The sequence below is a fragment of the Phyllobates terribilis genome, unplaced genomic scaffold (genome assembly GCF_046119375.1).
Source record: "Phyllobates terribilis strain yellow unplaced genomic scaffold, ASM4611937v1 Scaffold_9__5_contigs__length_417890890, whole genome shotgun sequence".
NCBI classification, from domain to species: domain Eukaryota; kingdom Metazoa; phylum Chordata; class Amphibia; order Anura; family Dendrobatidae; genus Phyllobates; species Phyllobates terribilis.
Window position 1 is genome coordinate 234,980,549 of NW_027362769.1, and position 19,927 is coordinate 235,000,475.

At 42.2% G+C, this 19,927-nt stretch overlaps 1 protein-coding gene across 2 annotated transcripts in view; it reads left to right on the forward strand.

Moving 5' to 3' along the window:
- GRIN2A (glutamate ionotropic receptor NMDA type subunit 2A) overlaps positions 1 to 19,927 on the forward strand; it is a 999,861-nt gene that overhangs the window by 878,633 nt on the left and 101,301 nt on the right. For both annotated transcript variants that reach the window (XM_073647750.1, XM_073647748.1), the window contains one exon: positions 12,623 to 12,810. In XM_073647750.1, coding sequence (XP_073503851.1) covers positions 12,623 to 12,810 — 188 coding nt within the window. The remainder of the gene's footprint in view (positions 1 to 12,622; positions 12,811 to 19,927) is intronic.

Below are 19,927 nucleotides of genomic sequence, written 5' to 3' on the forward strand. Positions count from 1 at the left end.
CCTCTTCGCTAAATATGAGAAGTGCCTCTTTGAGCAGACCTCGCTTCCGTTTTTGGGCTACATTATTTCTCAGACCGGCCTTCGAATGGATCCAGAGAAACTGTCTGCCATAGAGAAATGGCCCCGACCGGAGGGGTTGAAGGCCATTCAGCGGTTCCTGGGCTTCGCCAACTACTACCGCCTCTTCATTCCGCACTTCTCTTCCCGGACTGCCCCAATTTCCGCGCTCACCCGTAAGGGCACTAATCCCAGAGAGTGGCCGCCCGAAACAGAGGAGGCCTTTCTTTCCTTAAAACAGGCTTTCTCTTCCGCCCCGGTGCTGCATCGCCCAGATGGCAACAAGCAGTTCTTCCTGGAGGTTGACGCCTCCTCCTCTGGAGCCGGATCGGTACTTACCCAAAAATCATCTTCCGGGAGAATGGTAACTTGTGGCTTCTTCTCCAAACTCTTCTCCTCTTCTGAGTGCAACTATTCCATAGGAGATCGAGAGTTATTGGCCATCAAGCTGGCATTGGAGGAGTGGCGTTACCTGCTCGAAGGGGCTCTTCACCCGGTAATAATTTACACTGACCACAAGAACTTGGCTTACCTCCAGCATGCCCAGAGACTTAACCCGCGCCAAGCTCGGTGGTCCTTGTTTTTTGCTCGCTTTGATTTTATTCTTCATTTTCGCCCGGCTGACAAAAACATCAAGGCGGACGCCTTGTCCCAATCCTTTCTGGTGTCTGATCTCGAGGAGGAACCGAAACACATCATCGATCCCGCCAGAGTAATGCAGGTGGCTCCCGTGAGTCTAAATCGTCTCCCTCCCGGTAAGACGTTCGTACAGTACCTGATCGGGAGAAGATCCTACACTGGGGTCACTCGTCTAAACTAGCTGGCCACGCCGGTCAGAAAAAGACCCTCCAGCTTATTACCCGGCACTACTGGTGGCCTACCCTGCTCAAGGACGTAATAGACTTTGTTTCTGCCTGTGTGTCCTGCGCCCGCAACAAGGTTCCGAGACATCTGCCAGCCGGTCGCCTCCTTCCGCTCCCTGTACCTGCTGCCCCCTGGCAGCATATAGCAATGTACTTTATAACTGATCTCCCCGTCTCTGCCGGTTGTACGGTCATTTGGGTGGTCGCTGACCGCTTTTCCAAGATGGCTCATTTCGTTCCCCTGCCAGGCCTCCCGTCTGCACCCGAGCTGGCTAAAGACTTTATCCGCCACATCTTCCGTCTTCATGGCCTGCCCCTCCACATCGTGTCGGATCGTGGGGTACAGTTCACCTCACGCTTCTGGAGAGCCACTTGTAAACTGCTAGACGTCACCCTGGATTTCTCCTCCGCTTACCACCCACAGTCTAATGGTCAAGTGGAGCGGATCAATCAGAACCTGACCAGTTACCTCCGGCACTTCGTTAATGCCCACCATTCAGACTGGGTGGATCTCCTGCCATGGGCCGAATTTTCTTACAACAATCACGAGAGCGAATCTTCCTCCAAATCCCCGTTTTTTGTGGTCTTCGGTCAGCATCCTCGGATCCCATTTCCCGTCTCCACCTCGGTGGCTGCGGAATCTCTTGTTAACAAATTTTCCTCCATATGGGAGAGTACCCGATCTGCACTCCTTCTGTCATCCGAGCGTATGAAAAGACATGCTGACACAAAACGTCTGGATCCTCCTCAATTCCATCCAGGAGATAAGGTCTGGCTCTCGTCCAAGTATGTCCGGCTCAAGATTCCTTCCTATAAGTTAGGGCCTCGGTTCATCGGTCGTCTGGAAGTCATCAGTCAGATCAACCCGGTGGCCTATAAATTGAAACTCCCGGCCAACTTGCGGATCCCTAACTCCTTCCATGTATCTCTCCTCAAACCTGTGGTACTTAACTCTTTTTCCAAGTCTACAGGTACGCCTCCTGCTCCGGTTTCCGCTGAAAACGAATTTGAGGTAGAGAACATTCTGGCCACCAAAAGGGTAAGAGGGAAGACCTTTTTTCTAGTAGATTGGAAGGGGTTTGGTCCTGAAGAGAGAACGTGGGAGCCCCGGGAGAACATCCATGCCCCTCTCATCCTAGCTAAATTTCTCTCTGGCCTAAAAAAGGGGGGGCCTAAAGGGGGGGGTACTGTAGCGCCGGCGTCCCTGCCCTCTGCTTGGCAGGGACGCTGTTCCCCTCACCCCTCTGCTCCGAGCCCAGCGTCCTCCTCCCGCTCTGCTGGCAGCGCGCGCTCCTTCCCGGCCACTGTGCTTAGGGCGCACGCGCGCACGCTCCCTCCCTCTTAAAGGGGCCGTGCGCGCCGGCCTAAGGAGTCCCCGGCCAATGGCCGGAGGACTTCACCATATATAAGGCACCTCCTCCAAAATGGAGGTGCCCGAGCAATGTTGTTGCACTGTTCACTACTCTGCTTCAGCCCTCAGGTCCCGTTGCCAGTTACCTGCCAGATTCCTGCCAGTTTGCTGTCTGATTCCTGCCTGATATTCTGCTTACCTGCCTGCTAGCCTGAGGTCCGACGGTCTGCCTACCGACTCCTGTCAGTCTGTCTAAGGACCAGCTTGCCCGCTCACCTGGGAGCGCTCCTCTGCTACCTGCCTGCTAGCCTGAGGTCCGACGGTCTGTCCTCCAACTCCTGTCAGTCTGTCTATGGACCAGCTTGCCCGCTCACCTGGGAGCGCACATCTGCTACCTGCCTGCTAGCCTACCTGGAGGCTCCGCCGTCACGTGCTGTGACCACCTGCCATTCCAGAGACTCCTGCCCGCTCACCTGGGAGCGCACACCTGTTACCTGCCTGCTAGCCTACCTGGAGGCTCCGCCGTCACGTGCTGTGACCACCTGCCATTCCAGAGACTCCTGCCCGCTCACCTGGGAGCGCACACCTGTTACCTGCCTGCTAGCCTACCTGGAGGCTCCGCCGTCACGTGCTGTGACCACCTGCCATTCCAGAGACTCTCGCTTGCTCACCTGGGAGCACACATCAACCATCTGCCTGCTAGCCTACCTGGAGGCTCTGCCATCACAGGTCGTACCTACCCTTTACCCAGAGACTGCCCCGGTCACTTGCCGTGACCTCCTGCCCGTTCATCCAGAGACTGCCCCGGTCACTTGCCGTGACCTCCTGCCCGTTCATCCAGAGATTGCCCCGGTCACTTGCCGTGACCTCCTGCCCGTTCATCCAGAGACTGCCCCGGTCTCTTGCCGTGACCTCCAGCCCGTTCACTCAGAGACTGTCCCGGTCACCTGCTGTGACTGCCTGCCCGTCTTCCCTGGTCGCCACCCGCTCCCTTACAAGGACCGCCCCCTTGTATAGTAGCTCAGAGGTTCCGCCTCCCAGACCCGTTACACTGAGCTTAATGCTTAAAAACTGTTCTAGGAAAATGTCAATGCTAACAATATTGATATTGTCCTTAAAAACAAAACAGATAATTTTTTTCCTTTTCACTCCTGCACTGAATTTTTTTATTGAATTTTGGTTGAAATTTTCTGTTTATTAATATATATGCAATGTATTTCTGTTTGTTTCCACTGACTGTATAGGATTAGTTTAATTGACCCACCCAAAAGTGTAATGAGACTGCAGTGGGTAATGCTCTACTTAAAGGGGTTTTGCTATGTAATCTGTAAGCTTATCACTTGAATCAGGCTCTCCTGCCCTATAGTATGCTTATAGGGCAAGAAAGACTGATTCCAGGGATGTATCATTTACTGAATTGCTTGGTGCAGTTTTGATAGAATCCATGTTTTATCTGTTGTAGATAGTGAAGTGGTCATAATGCTGAGCTCTGTATAACCCCACCCCAACCATTGATTGGCAGGGGTGGGATTACACACAGTAGTTGAACTGCTGTTCACTTGAGACCTAGTCCTGCAGTGATAATCTCTTGCTGATTAAACATTGATTGTATTGAAACTACATTATGCAGTCCAGTAAGTGACACATCCCTGGAATCTGGTTCACCTGCCCTCTATTATACATGTAAAATAGCAAAAACCTGCTGCTAGATTCACATTAATAAAGCTATAGTGTGTAACATAAGCATTTTCTTTGTTTTTTTTCTTCTTTTTTTACTTAGGGCACTCTGCATTTTAAGGTGTATTTTCTTTTCTTTCTGGAATTACTTTGTGGATTGTAAAATATAAAATCATGTCTTTTGTTCTGCTGAACTGCGCTACTTTGAGGGGGGGTTGGGGAGAGAGTTAATTTAAATATCCATAAAAGTTAATTGGTTTATACTCCATAGGTTTTGAGCTGGCTTCTTGAATTACTCATTAGCTTTCTGCTTTCTATCCAAATGTTCTTCATACACCATTCCCTTTCTTGTGCTGAGAGGTAAAGACATTACTTTTTTGAAGAGATATTTTCACATAATTACAAAATCAGGTGAAGTTAAAAAGACAAGGGTTTTACTATAGATACCTAGATACCATGTATACAGTAAACAGCAAACACAAAGTTAGGCAGTTATTGTTCATTTCTAATGTAAGGAATTGTCTTCCCTGCATCCAAGTTCCCAAATGCCCTATGAAGGTTGAGGTCCATTTATGAATTGTAGATTTTATTTGTAGAACTCCTTTTTTCCTGTAAGTTCAGTTTGGGTCTTGGTGATTTGCTGGTCCCAATAGGAGATTAAAACAGTTTCTTTGTAACTAATTTTCTGGACAATTTTAGTATTAACAAGGCAGAAAAATGTAATGGGATGAGTGATTACCAATGCTTGGGTAGGGAACTGACATTCTTTGGATGGACGAGTTGGTTATGAAGTATCTCCAAGGAATGTTCCAAGGAAAAAGGCAAAATTGCTCTATATAGCAAGGATGTAACACTACTGTATCGCACTAGGGGTATCCATTGGAGATAGCTACACTACCTGTAAGTCAAGGTCTACCATCCTAATGATCCTTAACTAGGCATATTAGTCAAGCCAGACATTCATCTACAGACAGGTACTTGTCCTTCATTAGATAAAGATTTGAACAAGATTCCCTAGATACAGGTTTGATGTGGGGGGAATATTGGCTTTTTTAACGGGACCAGCTAGTACAGGAAACATTTTCTTAAGAACAATATAGCAAAAATTTAATTAACAAAAACAAACCTGTGTCAGATCAAATATGTATAAGAAGAAAAAAAAAGTAATTCAAAGGGCACAAACTAACAAATAAAGTTAAAGGGTAATTCCCATCTCCAAGATCCTATCTCAATATGTAGTAGGTGTAATAATAATAATAATAATAATATTAGCAAATACCTCCAATTAGAAGTGTGGTATACTTCTTCGGATTCCATATGTCTCTTTAATCATGTGCAGGGCATTGCAGGACCTTAGGTATCCAGGGTTACGATCACTAGCAACTAGCTGTCACTATATCAGTGGTCGTAACCATGGATACCTAAGGTCTTTCAATGCCTAGCACATGAGGGAGGAGACATAGTGAATCAGAAAAACTATACTACATTTCTAATTGGAGGTATTTGCTAATATTATTATTATTACACTTACTACATATTGGGACAGGATCTAGGAGATGGGAATACCCCTTTAAGCTACCTAAATCAGAAAATGTAAAATGTAGAGTGGGGTTCATAATCCTATTATACAGTCAAACAATCCAAAGCATTCTTTAAGAAATTGATGAGTAAGTCAGTAATACTAAAATATCAGCAATGTATAGGGTATAAACTATTATAACTAGTGGCAGGACAGAACCCAGGAGTGTAACTATAGTTGCAGCTACACCCAGTCCCTTAAGCCTAAGGGGGACCAAAAGGTCTCTTTGGTCCTTATGAGAAGATCAGTACTATTAAAGATCTGTCATAGTTAGATGTCCTTTTGAATATTTTGCATCGGAGCACAAATGAGCTTCCAGTTACCTCTGTGGCAGATTAAGATATGGCACTTTAACTATAATTATACTGCCAAGTATCACCCGGCATTCCACAGCAGAGAATAGACCATCAGCAATCGTGGCCTATTGATTGACAAGGTGCATGATTTGACATTAGGGTCTCATGTATCTGAGATTTGAGAGTCCTCAGTATTTGATACCTTTTGATGGTTAACTTAAAAGATGGTAACAGGTTGCAAGCTTTAGAAGCTACTCAGGCCTCTTCATCAGGCCTGAGTAGCCTCGAAAGCTTGCAACCTGTTACCATCTTTTCAGTTAGCTATTAACAGGTATCAACCACTGAGGACTCTCAAATCTAAATATTTTTTTATCTACTGGCTAACATGGTACAAAAATACACTGCTCAAAAAAATAAAGGGAACACTTAAACAACAGAATATAACTCCAAGTAAATCAAACTTCTGTGAAATAAAATTGTCCACTTAGGAAGCAACGCTGATTGACAATCAATTTCACATGCTGTTGTGCAAATGGAATAGACAATACATGGAAATTATTGGTAATTATCAAGACACACTCAATAAAGGAGTGGTTCTGCAGGTGGGGACCACAGACCACATCTCAGTACCAATGCTTTCTGGCTGATGTTTTGGTCACTTTTGAATGTCCGTTGTGCTTTCACACTCATGGTAGCATGAGACGGACTCTACAACCCACAGAAGTTGCTCAGGTAGTGCAGCTCATCCAGGATGGCACATCAACGAGAGCTGTGGCAAGAAGGTTTTCTGTGTCTGTCAGCGTAGTGTCCAGAGGCTGGAGGTTCTACCAGGAGACAGGCCAGTACACCAGGAGACGTGGAGGGGGCCGTAGGAGGGCAACAACCCAAAAACGACCGCTATCTCCACCTTTGTGCAAGAAGGAACAGGAGGAGAACTGCCAGAGCCCTGCAAAATGACCTCCAGCAGGCCACAAATGTGCATGTATCTGCACAAACGGTTAGAAACCGACTCCATGAGGGTGGTATCAGGGCCCGACGTCCACAGATGGGAGTTGTGCTCACAGCCCAACACCGTGCAAGATGCTTTGCATTTGCCACAGAACACCAGGATTGGCAAAGTCACCACTGGCGCCCTGTGCTCTTCACAGATGAAAGCAGGTTCACACTGAGCACATGTGACAGACATGACAGAGTCTGGAGACGCCATGTAGAACGATCTGCTGCCTGCAACATCCTTCAGCATGACCGTTTTGGCAGTGGGTCAGTAATGGTGTGGGGTGGCATTTCTTTAGAGGGCCGCACAGCCCTCCATGTGCTTGCCAGAGGTAGCCTGACTGCCATTAGGTACCGAGTTGAGATCCTCAGACCCCTTGTGAGACCATATGCTGGTGCAGTTAGCCCTGGGTTCCTCCTAATGCAGGACAATGCAAGACCTCATGTGGCTGAAGTGTGCCAGCAGTTCCTGCAAGATGAAGGCATTGAAGAATGGACTGGCCCGCCCGTTCCCCAGACCTGAATCCGATTGAGCACATGTCTCGCTCCATCCATCAATGTCACGTTGCACCACAGACTGTCCAGGAGTTGGCGGATGCTTTAGTCTAGGTCTGGGAGGAAATCCCACAGGAGACCATCCGCAACCTCATCAGGAGCATGCCTAGGCATTGTAGGGAGGTCATACAGGCACATGGAGGCCACACACAATACTGAGCCTCATTTTGACTTGTTTTAAGGACATTACATCAAAGTTGGATCAGCCAGTGGTGGGTTTTTCCACTTTAATTTTGGGGGTGACTCCAAATCCAGGCCTCCATTGGTTAATAAATTTGATTTCCATTGAATATTTTTGTGTGATTTTTTTGTCAGTACATTCAACTTTGTTCAGAACAAATTATTCAATGAGAATATTTCATTCATTCAGATCTAGGATGTTATTTGAGTGTTCCCTTTATTTTTTCGAGCAGTGTATATTTTCCCTGTATGTATATAAAGAAAACTTTGCATGCAACATGTGTTACTGCAGATAAAGTCCCAATCATTATGTTTTATGAGGTCATGGCCACTCTGTTTGCTAAACTGTGATACTCTTATATAATCTTATATTGTCTTTTAGAAAAAAAAATATTTTTGAGAGAATATAGCATCTAATGGAGCATGGGACTTTTCTGAGCTCATACTAAAGTGTTGAGGACTCTTGAAGCCCCATCAACCATTATAATATAGTCTTGGTTCTCTTCAGTCATTCCACAGCTTGGAGCCTGATACATTATTCATAATATTCACCGATTATTATTTTGTTACTTCATGTATAGTCATGCCCCAATACCTACTTTATCATTGTGGAAATCCAGTCTACACTTTTCCCCCCCAGTCAAGTCCCATAGCTAAAAGGGAAAATTTAGCTTATTTCATGCTATTTAATAACATGACACAGATTACAATGTATTATTCATACAGATCTGCACGCGGTACTAGCTAATTGCTCGCATACTGTATTACATTGCAGTACTACGTTGGCACGCTGCCCTAATATCAGCACTGCAGTCTCTTTAGCTTGAATCATTTCAAGTAAAAACCTTTATCGCAGTTTGAAGCTAATACGTTGTTCTGGCCTCCAGAAGAGATTTTCATCAATATTCTTTACTTCTCACATTACATCTAATGTGTAACACTACATACAATACTGATTGATAGCTTCTGCTAATAAGATTAATACTGTTTTGGTTTTAAATCTTGTTTTGTTCTATGCAACATTTTATATTTTAAAATAATGTATTCATGCCATGGTCAAAAAAACTGCAAATATTTAAATGTTTGTAAACACATAATATAATATATACAGTTGAAACCAGAAGTTTACATATACCATATAAACAGACACACATTCATGTTTTTCTCAATATCTGATATGGAATCAGAATAAACCTTTCCCGTTTTAGGTCAATTAGGATTACCATAATGTTTAATATTTGCCAAATGCCAGAACAATGAGAGAGAGAGAATGTTTTAAGGCATTTTTAATACTATTGCAAAATCAAAAGTTTACATACATTTCATTAGTATTTGGTACCATTGCCCTTAAACTGAATGACTTGGGTCAAACATTTGGGATATCCTTCCACAAGCTTCTCACAATAGTTGGTCGAAATTTGGGCCCATTGTCCCTGACAAAACTGGTGTAACTGTTCCAGGTTTGTAGGTCGCCTTGCTCACACCTGTCTTTTCAGCTTTGCCCATAAATTTTCAATAGGATTAAGATCAAGGCTTTGTGATGGCCGCTCCAAAACATTGACTTTGTTATTCTTAAGCCGCTTTGTTACCATTTTGGCAGTATGCTTTCGGTCATTGTACATTTGGAAGACCCATTTTCGCCCAAGCTTTAACTTCCTGGCTGATGTCTTGAGATGTTGCTTCACTATTGCCACATAATCTTCTTTTCTCATGATGCCATCTATTTTGTGAAGTGCACCAGTCCCTCCTGCAGCAAAACAACCCCACAGCATGATGTGTTTCACAGCTGCGGTGGTGTTTTTAGGCTTCCAAGTTTCTCCCTTTTTCCTTCAAATGTAATGATGATCATTATGCCCAAAAAGTTAAACTCTAGTTTCATCAGACCACAGGACATGTCTCCAAAAATTAAAGTCTTTGTTCCTGTGTGCATTTGCAAACATTAATCTGGCTTTTTATGTTCCTTTTGGAGTAATGGCTTCTTCCTGGCAGAGTGGCCTTTCAGTCCATGCTGATACAGTACTCGTTTCACTGTGGATGTTTACACAATCTTACCAGCTTCCACCATCATCTTCACAAGGTCTTTTGCTTTTTTTCCTTGGGTTGATATGCACATGTTGGACTAAATTACACTCATCTCTGGTTCATAGAAACCATCTCATTCCTGAGCAGTAGGTTGGCTGGACATTCCCATCTTGTTTGTAATTGCCTATAATTGTTTTGTACAGATGGATGAGGCACCTTCAGGTATCTTGAAATTGTACCCAAGAATGAGCCAGACTTGTGCAAGTCCAGATTTTTCTTCCTATCTCGGCTGATTCCTTTAAACTACATGATGCTACACAAAGAAGCAGTGTGTTTCACGTGTGCATTTAAATACATCCACAGGTGTGTCTCTAATTAACACAGATGTTGCCAAAAAAAACTATCAGAAGCTTCCCAACACATAACATCATCATATGGGCAGTCCAGAATTGTTTACAGGCATAGTAATCTTAGTGTATGTAAACTTTTGACTTTACAGTAATAAAAATGCCTTAAAACATTCTCTCTCTCTCATTATTCTGGCATTTAGTAAATATTACAAAATTATGGTAATCCTAATTGACGTAAAATGGGAAAGGTTTATTCTGACTTCTTGTCAGATACTGAGAAAAACATGCATATGTGTATTTTTATATAGTGTATGTAAACTTCTGGTTTCAATTGTATATAAAAGTTGCAGTATATATGAAACAAAACACCATGTTTTCCTAATCCTGGAAAACCCCATAATAGTCCTGATTGCGCTTTCCAAATTGATTATAATTTGTCTGTGTACGTACAGAAATGCTATGTTGCTAAAATTTTGGCAAATTGAATTTAGTGGAAAAGAGAATAATTACAGATGTGTTCCTCTGTGGTGGGCTTTTTATGCTCTATTATTTACTTGAAATTGGTTTTCTGGTATCCAGTTCACGAATCTTCTCCTTAACTGCTTCAATCTTTCATGGGTTGTTTAACAAAATTGAATCTATTCTTACCAAGTTCAAGCTTCTCTTTAAGTTACTGACATTATCTTGCATTGCTCTGTCACTTCTGCTTTACTGTTTGTGCCTCGATTTCTGTGCCCTTTTTGCCCTTCCTGACACTAACCAAAGATGTTTATCTTCCATATCTTTTTGCTTATTTCCAAACTCCTAAACACAGAGCTTATGCACTGGACCGTGAAGACCTTTGCGCTTCCATTTTCTAAAGTTTCGTACAGTTAGACATTCTTGCCAGAGAAAGTACTCCTGGATGAAAAGCTATTTCTTTTACCTTGTGCATATGTTAAGCTCCACAATAAGTGGTCTGAATCATAGTATACCAATCTGTGAACTATTGTCAATACAATTAGATAGAATGTGATGTTACTGATGCTATAAAACCTGATGATTAAAGTAAATCTAGCAACACAGGGTAAAAGTAAACATTTTTTTGTAGATAACACTTTAATTTTTTTTTTGATTATCCCTTTGGTTAGTAAATGTTTCCACAGTAAATAACAAGTAGTAGTATGTATATTTTAGCATGCTGCATTGCAATTGGCAGTGTTCATTGGAAAAGCTCTGACAGATGCCTCAGTTGATAGACTTCCATGTTAACAAAAAGTATAGAGTATGGTAAATGTCTTTTGAGGTTTGTCCTGGAAACTAAACTACTCCATAAAGTGAAAGGTTCACTTTATGGAGGTTTGAAGTATGAATCGGAAGCATTCCTGCTGAAAATGGCAAACAGACTAAGAGCTCCTTCACACGACCGTATTTTCAGTCCGAGTGCTGTTCATGAACAAATGGACAGCACATGGACTCATGCTATTGAGTGGGGCAATGCATAGAAACAATTTTTTTCACCGACCTAAATCGGATGAGACTCACCCATTCAAGTCTATGGGTGCGTGAAAAAAATCGGATGCCGTACAGAGCCACAGTATAACATCCGATAATTACTGATACATTGCAGTTCTTCAACAAAAAAAACAGATTGTATATCAACTTAACACGGATGACAAGTAGGAAAGAAGTCGTTCCACTTTTCTGGATGAGACTCTAAATGATTTTTTATATGCTCATGTGACCTTAGTGTAGGGTCACACAACAGTTTTCTCCACATCTGAGAAAAATGCTCCTGTTTGACTTTGATCACAGTTTGATCAGAGTGGCATCAGTTTTTCTCAGATGTGGAAAAGGGAAAAGGGCTCTCCACCTTCTCAATTCTGTCAGTCTGTGAAAATCAGACCATACTTGGATGTCTTCCATGTGTGGTCCAATGATTTTCGCAAACCCATAGACTTGCATTGCCGATTTCAATCCGATACTGGAATCAAAATCGGACATGTCTCCAATTTTTTCCACAAACCACTCAGTCTGAGGAAAACCTCAGACATGTGCACAGTCCCATAGAGCATCATAGACACAAGTGCTATTCATCAAAACCACGTATTGCACTCATCCGAGAAAGTCAGTCATGTGCATAAGCCCTTATCATCCTTACATGGTAATGTCTAATCTGCATTAAAAGTTAAAATGGTTGCTTGGCTTAAAAAATAGTCTTTATCGGATAATTCTGCTGTATTAGCCACAATGAACATTGAGTACAAAGACCTCAATTTGGAGGATACAACACATTTACAATCTTGAATTGACAGCCCATTGATTTATTCTTACCTAACTGAATATATGGACATCATAAAGGGTTCCTGAAAACCTCACCTGAAAACACAAAGCACTGTGGCAGGTTGGGTAAAATTATGTGCCACATGACTGCCCATCAGTTCAATGAATGCCTTATAGTACTACATTTTTCAAATAGTGGCTTATGCAAAGGAAATACAAGGCAACACCTTGTTTCCCTTGTAATTTCAATGCATCCTAATGGATTTCAGCAGATGGACAGGTGGCGATAATAATAATTATAATTTGAACTGAATACTGAATTAGACCACTTAATTTAGAGAATTATTTGGCTATCTTAGAAAACATATGGCTTATAAAAATGTTTTAGTATGAATTCTAATAAATTGTCATAAATGTTTAAACTTCTTTTTTTTCAGGAAGTTAGATGCATTCATCTATGATGCAGCAGTGCTGAATTATATGGCTGGAAGAGACGAAGGTTGCAAGCTTGTGACCATAGGCAGTGGTTACATCTTTGCCACAACAGGCTATGGCATTGCTCTCCAGAAAGGTTCTCCGTGGAAGCGGCCTATTGATCTAGCACTTTTACAATTTGTTGGAGATGGTAAGTTGGAAGTGACGCGGTCCCTAGGACCATGGGGTACTCGCCACCAGGTCGGTCGTTTCCTTGGGATTGTCACGGGGGCATGACCCGGTCCGGGGTCCTAGGCGGTCAATAAAAAAAGGACAGTTTGTTTAGGGGAAAAGTTTCGTGACCCACCAGTGGTATGTGGCTATAGGTGGCCGCCGGTGCTGAAAGAGACCGCTGGGGCCGTTGGTGACGCAGCTGGGATGGATTTGCTCCCCACTGGTAGAGTGGGGCCACGGGGCTACCGGTAAGGTTTATGTAGGGGGTTGTGGATGTTGGGGTGCAGGACTGAGGGTGCATATAATGACCAGATGACACAAGAATGGCGGTTTCCTCTTCCTTTATTTGAGGTTTGATGGTGCAGACCGTGGCTGCTTAACTTGAAAATCCTTTTGCTCAACTATACAACTTATTCTTTACTAACAAAACTCAGATTAAGAGCATAATACATAACTATTAAAGTAAATAAACTTTAACACATGTAAAAAATATATTAGGGGTGAGTCATCAAGATCGGTGCAAACCTCTTATAGAGCCAGACGAGGTAAGTTGTGGTGTTCGCTGCTATATGTGCCTCGACAGAAATCCAGCTCTCAGCTGGAGTAAGATTTGTGGCTTAATGAACGCCACCATTTGTCATGAATTTGATGACCATGGTTGCCACACCCCATCATGTCCAAGGTCCAACCACTTTGTAGGATCTGGGGAAAGAATGGTGTGAAAACCTCACTCTGAAAAAAAGAAAATTCAGTTTTCAAAGCTTTTTTGCCAGAATGCTTTGATGAATTGCCCCAATGTATTTAGTTAACATTAAAAAAGTGAAAACACCAACAAAGTGTAGTCAATATGGATGTTCTCTAACTCTAGTAATTCACCTGGCTATGTGACAACCAGGTCTCAAAATAGATGGGGCAAAGCAGGACCAGACCCTGACTGTGCTGGAATCTGCCCAGAGGGTTGGCCACTCCCCCAAATGTACTGAGAACAAGAAACTAAAGCATGTGCCAGCACACCTGTTAGTATAAATATAATATTCCTGTGCACGTGAACGCTGTGGCCATCAACAAACAAAGTCTAAAATAAAAACATAATGCACAGGCATACTGAAATAAATTAATGAATAGTAGCACAAGTAAAAAACATGGAGTACATAGTTTTGGTTTTTTTTAATCATAAAGGTGTAAAAGCTATCCCACAGCAACAAGGTGTACTAAATTAGGATGGTCCTTAACTCTAGTAACTCACCTCGCTATGTACCAACAAGATCTCAAAGTAGACAGGGCAGACCAAGTGCCTGTCTTAGAACTTCCTGTGAAAAACTGCATATATAGTGGTGCACAGACCATAGGGGTGGCCACACCACCAAATGTACTGAGTACAAGAAACTAACGCAAAACTAAAAGTAAATGGCAGCATATGTGTTAGAATAAATATAATATGCTAACAAGGATGTAATATTTGTCCCAAAATAAAAAAAAAATAAAGGGACTGTCATTTATTGCTGAAATTTCCTTAAGGTGTGCAAAGTGGTGTTGATAATATGACATTCATGATCCACAGGGTGTTTTTAAAAGTGACGTAGTGCAAAATATAGCTGCCACTGTCATCATTCCCATCATACAAATAGTTTCAATCAACCTTTTGTGCCCAAGATTGGCCATAGTCAAGTAAAAGTATTCCGATGAAGAAAAAACCATGGCACATGCCAAGTCAAAGCTTTTTCTTTCCTTATTTCATTAGCGGAATAGAAGCGTGAACAAAGAGAACCAACTACTGTTTCGCGAACCTCGTCATGGCCTCAATCCAGCACTACCCACCTTATATACAACAACTTTATTTACAACAACATTTGACATACAAACGTTAAAATCATGAAGATGGCAGTTATAGGGCAATTGAGTATTCTGAACTATAACTATTATTGAAATAAGGAAAGGGGTGGGATCATTACGATCTCTGAGACCTACTGGTCCCGAAGCCTCACATGCATAATTATCATTAATCACTACTTAAATCTTTAATGCTCCATGACCTATATATCTGTCATGGAGTAGTTTGCAAAAGTGACCACTGTGTTATATAGGGTGCACCTGCCTCTAACAGCAGTGATCAGAGTTAGCTCCTGTTGCTGATGTTTAACTTCTCATATATCTCTGTCAATTTCAGGGGGAGACAGGTTTTGCCATCCTGGTGCCATCCTGTTGGGTTGTTATATTTAACCCATATGGTAAATGCAATAAAGAAGAAAAACTAAACTCCATAGCTGCCATTTTTTTGGTCACCTTATCCCCCTAAAAAAAATGCAATACATCAAAACATCATATGTACCCTCAAATGATACCATTCAAAAACACAGCTCAGGATACCAAAAACAATCCCTCATATCAACAGAAAAATAAAAAAAAGTTAATGGCAACAGAAATTGTTTTTTTTTTCTACACAGTTCAGAAATTTTAAGCCACTAAATAGTGAAAAGAATAAACTAAACATGTTTTGCATCTATGTAACCATAGTAATCTGTTAGGTCATTTTTACCACACAATGACTGCTGTAAAAATGAAACCCAAAAAATAATGGTGGAATTGTGTTTTTTAACCATTTCACCTCAATCTTAATTTTCTCCTATTTTTCAGTAGAGTAGGGGATAAATTGTCATTCAACACTTCAATTAATCCCGCAAAACATCCTTTAAAAAAAAAAAAGTTATGGCTTTTAGAATAGGAGGAAAAAAATGAAAATATAGAACAAATAGATATTGAGATCCACCATTATTTCCTTATATTTTGAATTAATCTAGGGGAAACCACACCTTTTTGTAACAAGTGGATATGTTCTCATATATGTTTAACATTTTAAGAACCAAGCCTATATAGGAGTTATGTTTTTCAAGGATATTTATATGGTATATATATAATTATGCACTCACTTTTATTAATTCTATCTGAGTGGGAGTGAGAATTTGCAAAACACAGAAAATCTGGCATAATATCCTAAAATATTTCGCGACATTCCCTGTATAGCATATATAACATACTATTCAAATTTTGCAAGTCGTTATTATTGCAGCGATACCGAACATATATACTTTCTTGTGTTTTACTTTTGCACAAAAAAACCCAGATTTTGTTTTTATGTCGTCTGACAGCCATAACTGTTTTATTTTTTCTTCATCAAAGCTAAATTAGGGTTTATTTTGAAATTGAAAATACATACGTGAAGTACCCAGCATTGAAATTTCAGCACCAAGAAGGGAAAGTAGTGGAGTTATGGAAATCACAGGATTGATACACATATTAATGAAGAAAAAATGAAAAATTTCAAACCATTTTCATTTATTCATTATCGAGTATGAGCACTATGAACAAAATATTTGATTGCACAGTTAAATAGTTTGAAAAAAGATAAAAGTCCATCAAGCTCAACCTTCCTTGACCAGTTATACATTCTCTATCACTACACTATTTATAACCCACAATGCTGTTTGGTGTGAGAAAATCATCCAGCTCTTTTATAAAAGCTGTTATAGTGTTTGCCATTACTAACTTTTGTGGTCAGACATTCCACAGTCTGACTGCTTTAACTATAAAGAACCCTTTACTATTTAGCTGCTACAATTGCCTTTCCTCCACAAGTAATAAATGCCTCCAGGGACTTTATAAGGTCCTTTGAAGGAATAAGTCATGCGCCAGTCCTTTGTACTGACCACACATATAAATGAGATCACCTCTGAGACGTCTTTTTTCTAATCTAAACAAGCTTAAATTCTCTAACCTCTTGTCAAGCTGTGTGCCCACTATGCCTTTTTTAAACGTTTCCGCAGGGGCAGTTCCGCTCCAGAAACGCTTAAAAAAAACATGGTAGAAGGTCTGCCATGTTCCCCAATGATAATCCACATGTGCTGTGCACATGCTGCGGAAATTTCTGCTGCGGATTATCATTGTGGAAAAATCCGCAGCACTACCAATTATTTAGCGTAATCGCGATGTTTTCGCCACCATTGATTTGCATTGAATCGCTTAATATCCGCATGACTAAATGTGCACCTGCTGATATTAAGAGATTCAATGTGCGGATGGTACCCGGGTCAGGAGAAGAGGAGACTCTCATCCAGACTCGGGTACCATAGTACCAGTAAAAAAAAGAATTAAAATAAAAAATATACATTATACTCACCTTCTGATGGTCCCCGTTCTCCATAGTGATGCGTCCTGGCTCACCGGCAGCTCGCGATGGTCTAAAAGGACCTGCCATGACGTCAATTAGTCATGTGACGGGTCACGCGACCGCTGACGTGACCGGTCACATGACTAAATTACGTCATGGAAGGTCCTTTTACACAACCGCGAGACACCGGGAAGACCGGACTCATCGGATAAGGAGACCAGGGGCCATCGGAAGGTGAGAATATGTTTTTTTTTTTTTTTTTACCAAGTTTATTCTTTTTTTTTAACTAACTTGGTCACACTATATAAAATCCATGCCGGTTGCATGGATTTATATAGTGTGACCAAGTTATCAAGTACTTTCCAAGTGATGCTAAAATCACTTGGAAAGCACTAGACAACCCGCATGCAAAATCGCATGATCATAACACTTCACTTACGCTTGTCCCTGGCAGGAAAAATGCATGTAAAATCCACATGCGTTTTTTCTGCCAGGGAGATGCAGAAACGCTCAGGAAAAATCCAGAGCTTTTCTGGATCGTGGGCACTTAGCCTTATAGGAGATGCTTCCCTTGTAATAATCTATCTCAGTAGTGTAGCAAATGAAGGGGGGCAGATGATGCTGTCGCCCTAGGCCCGTGCTCTGAGGGGCCCACCCGAATCTATGCTACTTTTGACTGTATCTGTCTTCTTTGAATTGACTCTAGCTTTGCATGTGAATATAAAAAGTGGAAGTGGCCTTTCAAGTAGGAATTAGCTGACCCGTGGTTGTTCAAGTTTGCCAGGTTCGGCCAAACTTTACTCCAAAATTTGGTTTGGGTACAATATCTTGATTTGAACTTGACCTCGAACCCGAACCCCACAGAAGCCAATAAGAACTTAAACTTTGGTGCTGTAAAATGGCTGTAAAATGGTCTTAGTAAGGGGGGGGCTGCAAAAGGAAGCAAAATGGGGGTAAGAGTAGGACAATTGTCCTGAAAACAAATATGGATAGGGAAATTACTTAAAATAATATAACATAGAATAAAAAAATATAAAAAATAATAATCTTGAACCAGGAGGTGGAGGTCCAAGTGAAGGAGTGCAGCAGTGCCTTGCGGGTGTAGTTTACTGTACTTGTTAATAAATAAATGAAAAAAAACAATGTGGGGGCACCCCTATTTTTAATAACCAGCCAATGGAAAGCAAGCAGCAGTGAACTGGTCTTATTATGCTACAATATTCATGTACCTTCTCAGCCTATTAATATCAGCCCCCAGCTGTCAGCTTTGCCTTTGCTGGTTATTAAAAATGGGGTCCCCCCTATTTTCAATAACTAGCCAAGGTAAAGCAGACAGCTGGGGGCTGATATTAATAGTTGAGAAGGTCCATGGATAGTGACCCTTTCCCAGCCTAATAAGACCAGCCCTCAGCCACCCCAGAAATGGCGCATCCATTAGATGGCGCATCCATTAGACTGGCATGATGACAATTGGGGTAATAGTTTTTGGGGTTCATGTCAGGCATGTCAGCTGTCTAATGTGAGCTGGCATCTAGCTATTATGTTATTAATGCAGTGGCATCTACCAGACACCCCCATTACTAACCCCGTATTTAAAAATAAAAAGACACACAGGAAAAAAAAGTTTATTTGAATAAAGACTCTCCCATACACATTCCCTCTGGAAGTGCCCATAGCATAGCGCTGCAGCCTTTCAACAAGCTTTATTTGGCACCAAACCCAAAGATTAAAACGGACTTCCGGGAAATAGTCAGTGTTCAGAGTTCGGTGCCAGGACTGATATGAACCCAAACTTCACAGTTTAGGTCCGCTTATCCCTACTTACAAGTAGTGTTGAGCCACCCCCGTAGTGTTCGAGTTCGGTTCGTCGAACACCCGTGTGTTCGCCGAACTGTTCGTCGAACTGTTCGTCGAACACCTTCGAACACCGTTAAAACCAATGGCAGGCAAACAAAAACACATAGAAACACATAGAAAACACCTTCAAAGGTGTCCAAAAGCTGACAAACTGCTCTGAAGACACAACTAACACATGGAAAAGTGACAAGTACATATAGTCATGCGAAAAGAAAAGAGGTGGAGGAGTAAAAGGAGGGGGAGACACAGATATAGGCATGTCATGCCCTTCTAAAATCCAAAAAGTGAGAAGCCGACACGTTCAGTCCGCTCCTGACCGTGCCACCTCCGTGTCGCCGGGTTTGTGCCAGAGCCGCGGTGAACCCTGACGGCCAGCCCCCCTCTCCCAATACTGGTGCCTGTCCGCTGGTGGGTCGAGCGAGCCCCCCTGTGGTGGAGGCAGCTCTAAGCTTTTTAATTTAAATTGTCTCTCTAATTTGAATGAATACACTTTAAATCCATTTACAAGGATCTATTGGAGGGCAAGTCTCATGCCAGCAGCCGTGTAATTCCAGCTCCAGTAGCATCCACTAAAGCTGCTGCAGTTAAAAAGCTTTTATAAGGATCGAGCTCGGCTGTCCACCGCAAGGCATCCTACTGCCAGTCCCAGCCCCTATGCCTTGGGGTGCCTCCTGATGCTCTTCACTGAGTATCCCGTGGTCCCGAAGCATTTCCTTTGAAAAAATTAAGTGTCAAAACTACAGGTGGTGTAGCTTGCTTAACAGCCGGGATAATCCGCTGACTAGCAGACACTGCTACTAGGCACAAAGTATTTCCTGGGCTAGATGCAGTTAAAAATTTGTAATTAGATACTCTCGTTGGATGCTGAGAAAGCATTCCATAGAGTCTCCTGGCACACCATATATGATTCTCTTAAAAAGCTTGGGGTAGGGGTCTAGGGGACCCTTTTATAGCCCAAATCACGGCCCTGTATCGCAATACGTCACCTAGGCTGAAGATAAATGGAACTGTATTACCCTGAGGGCTCGGTTGCTACAGAGGTATTGCACCTCACCCAGAGGTGTGATATCTC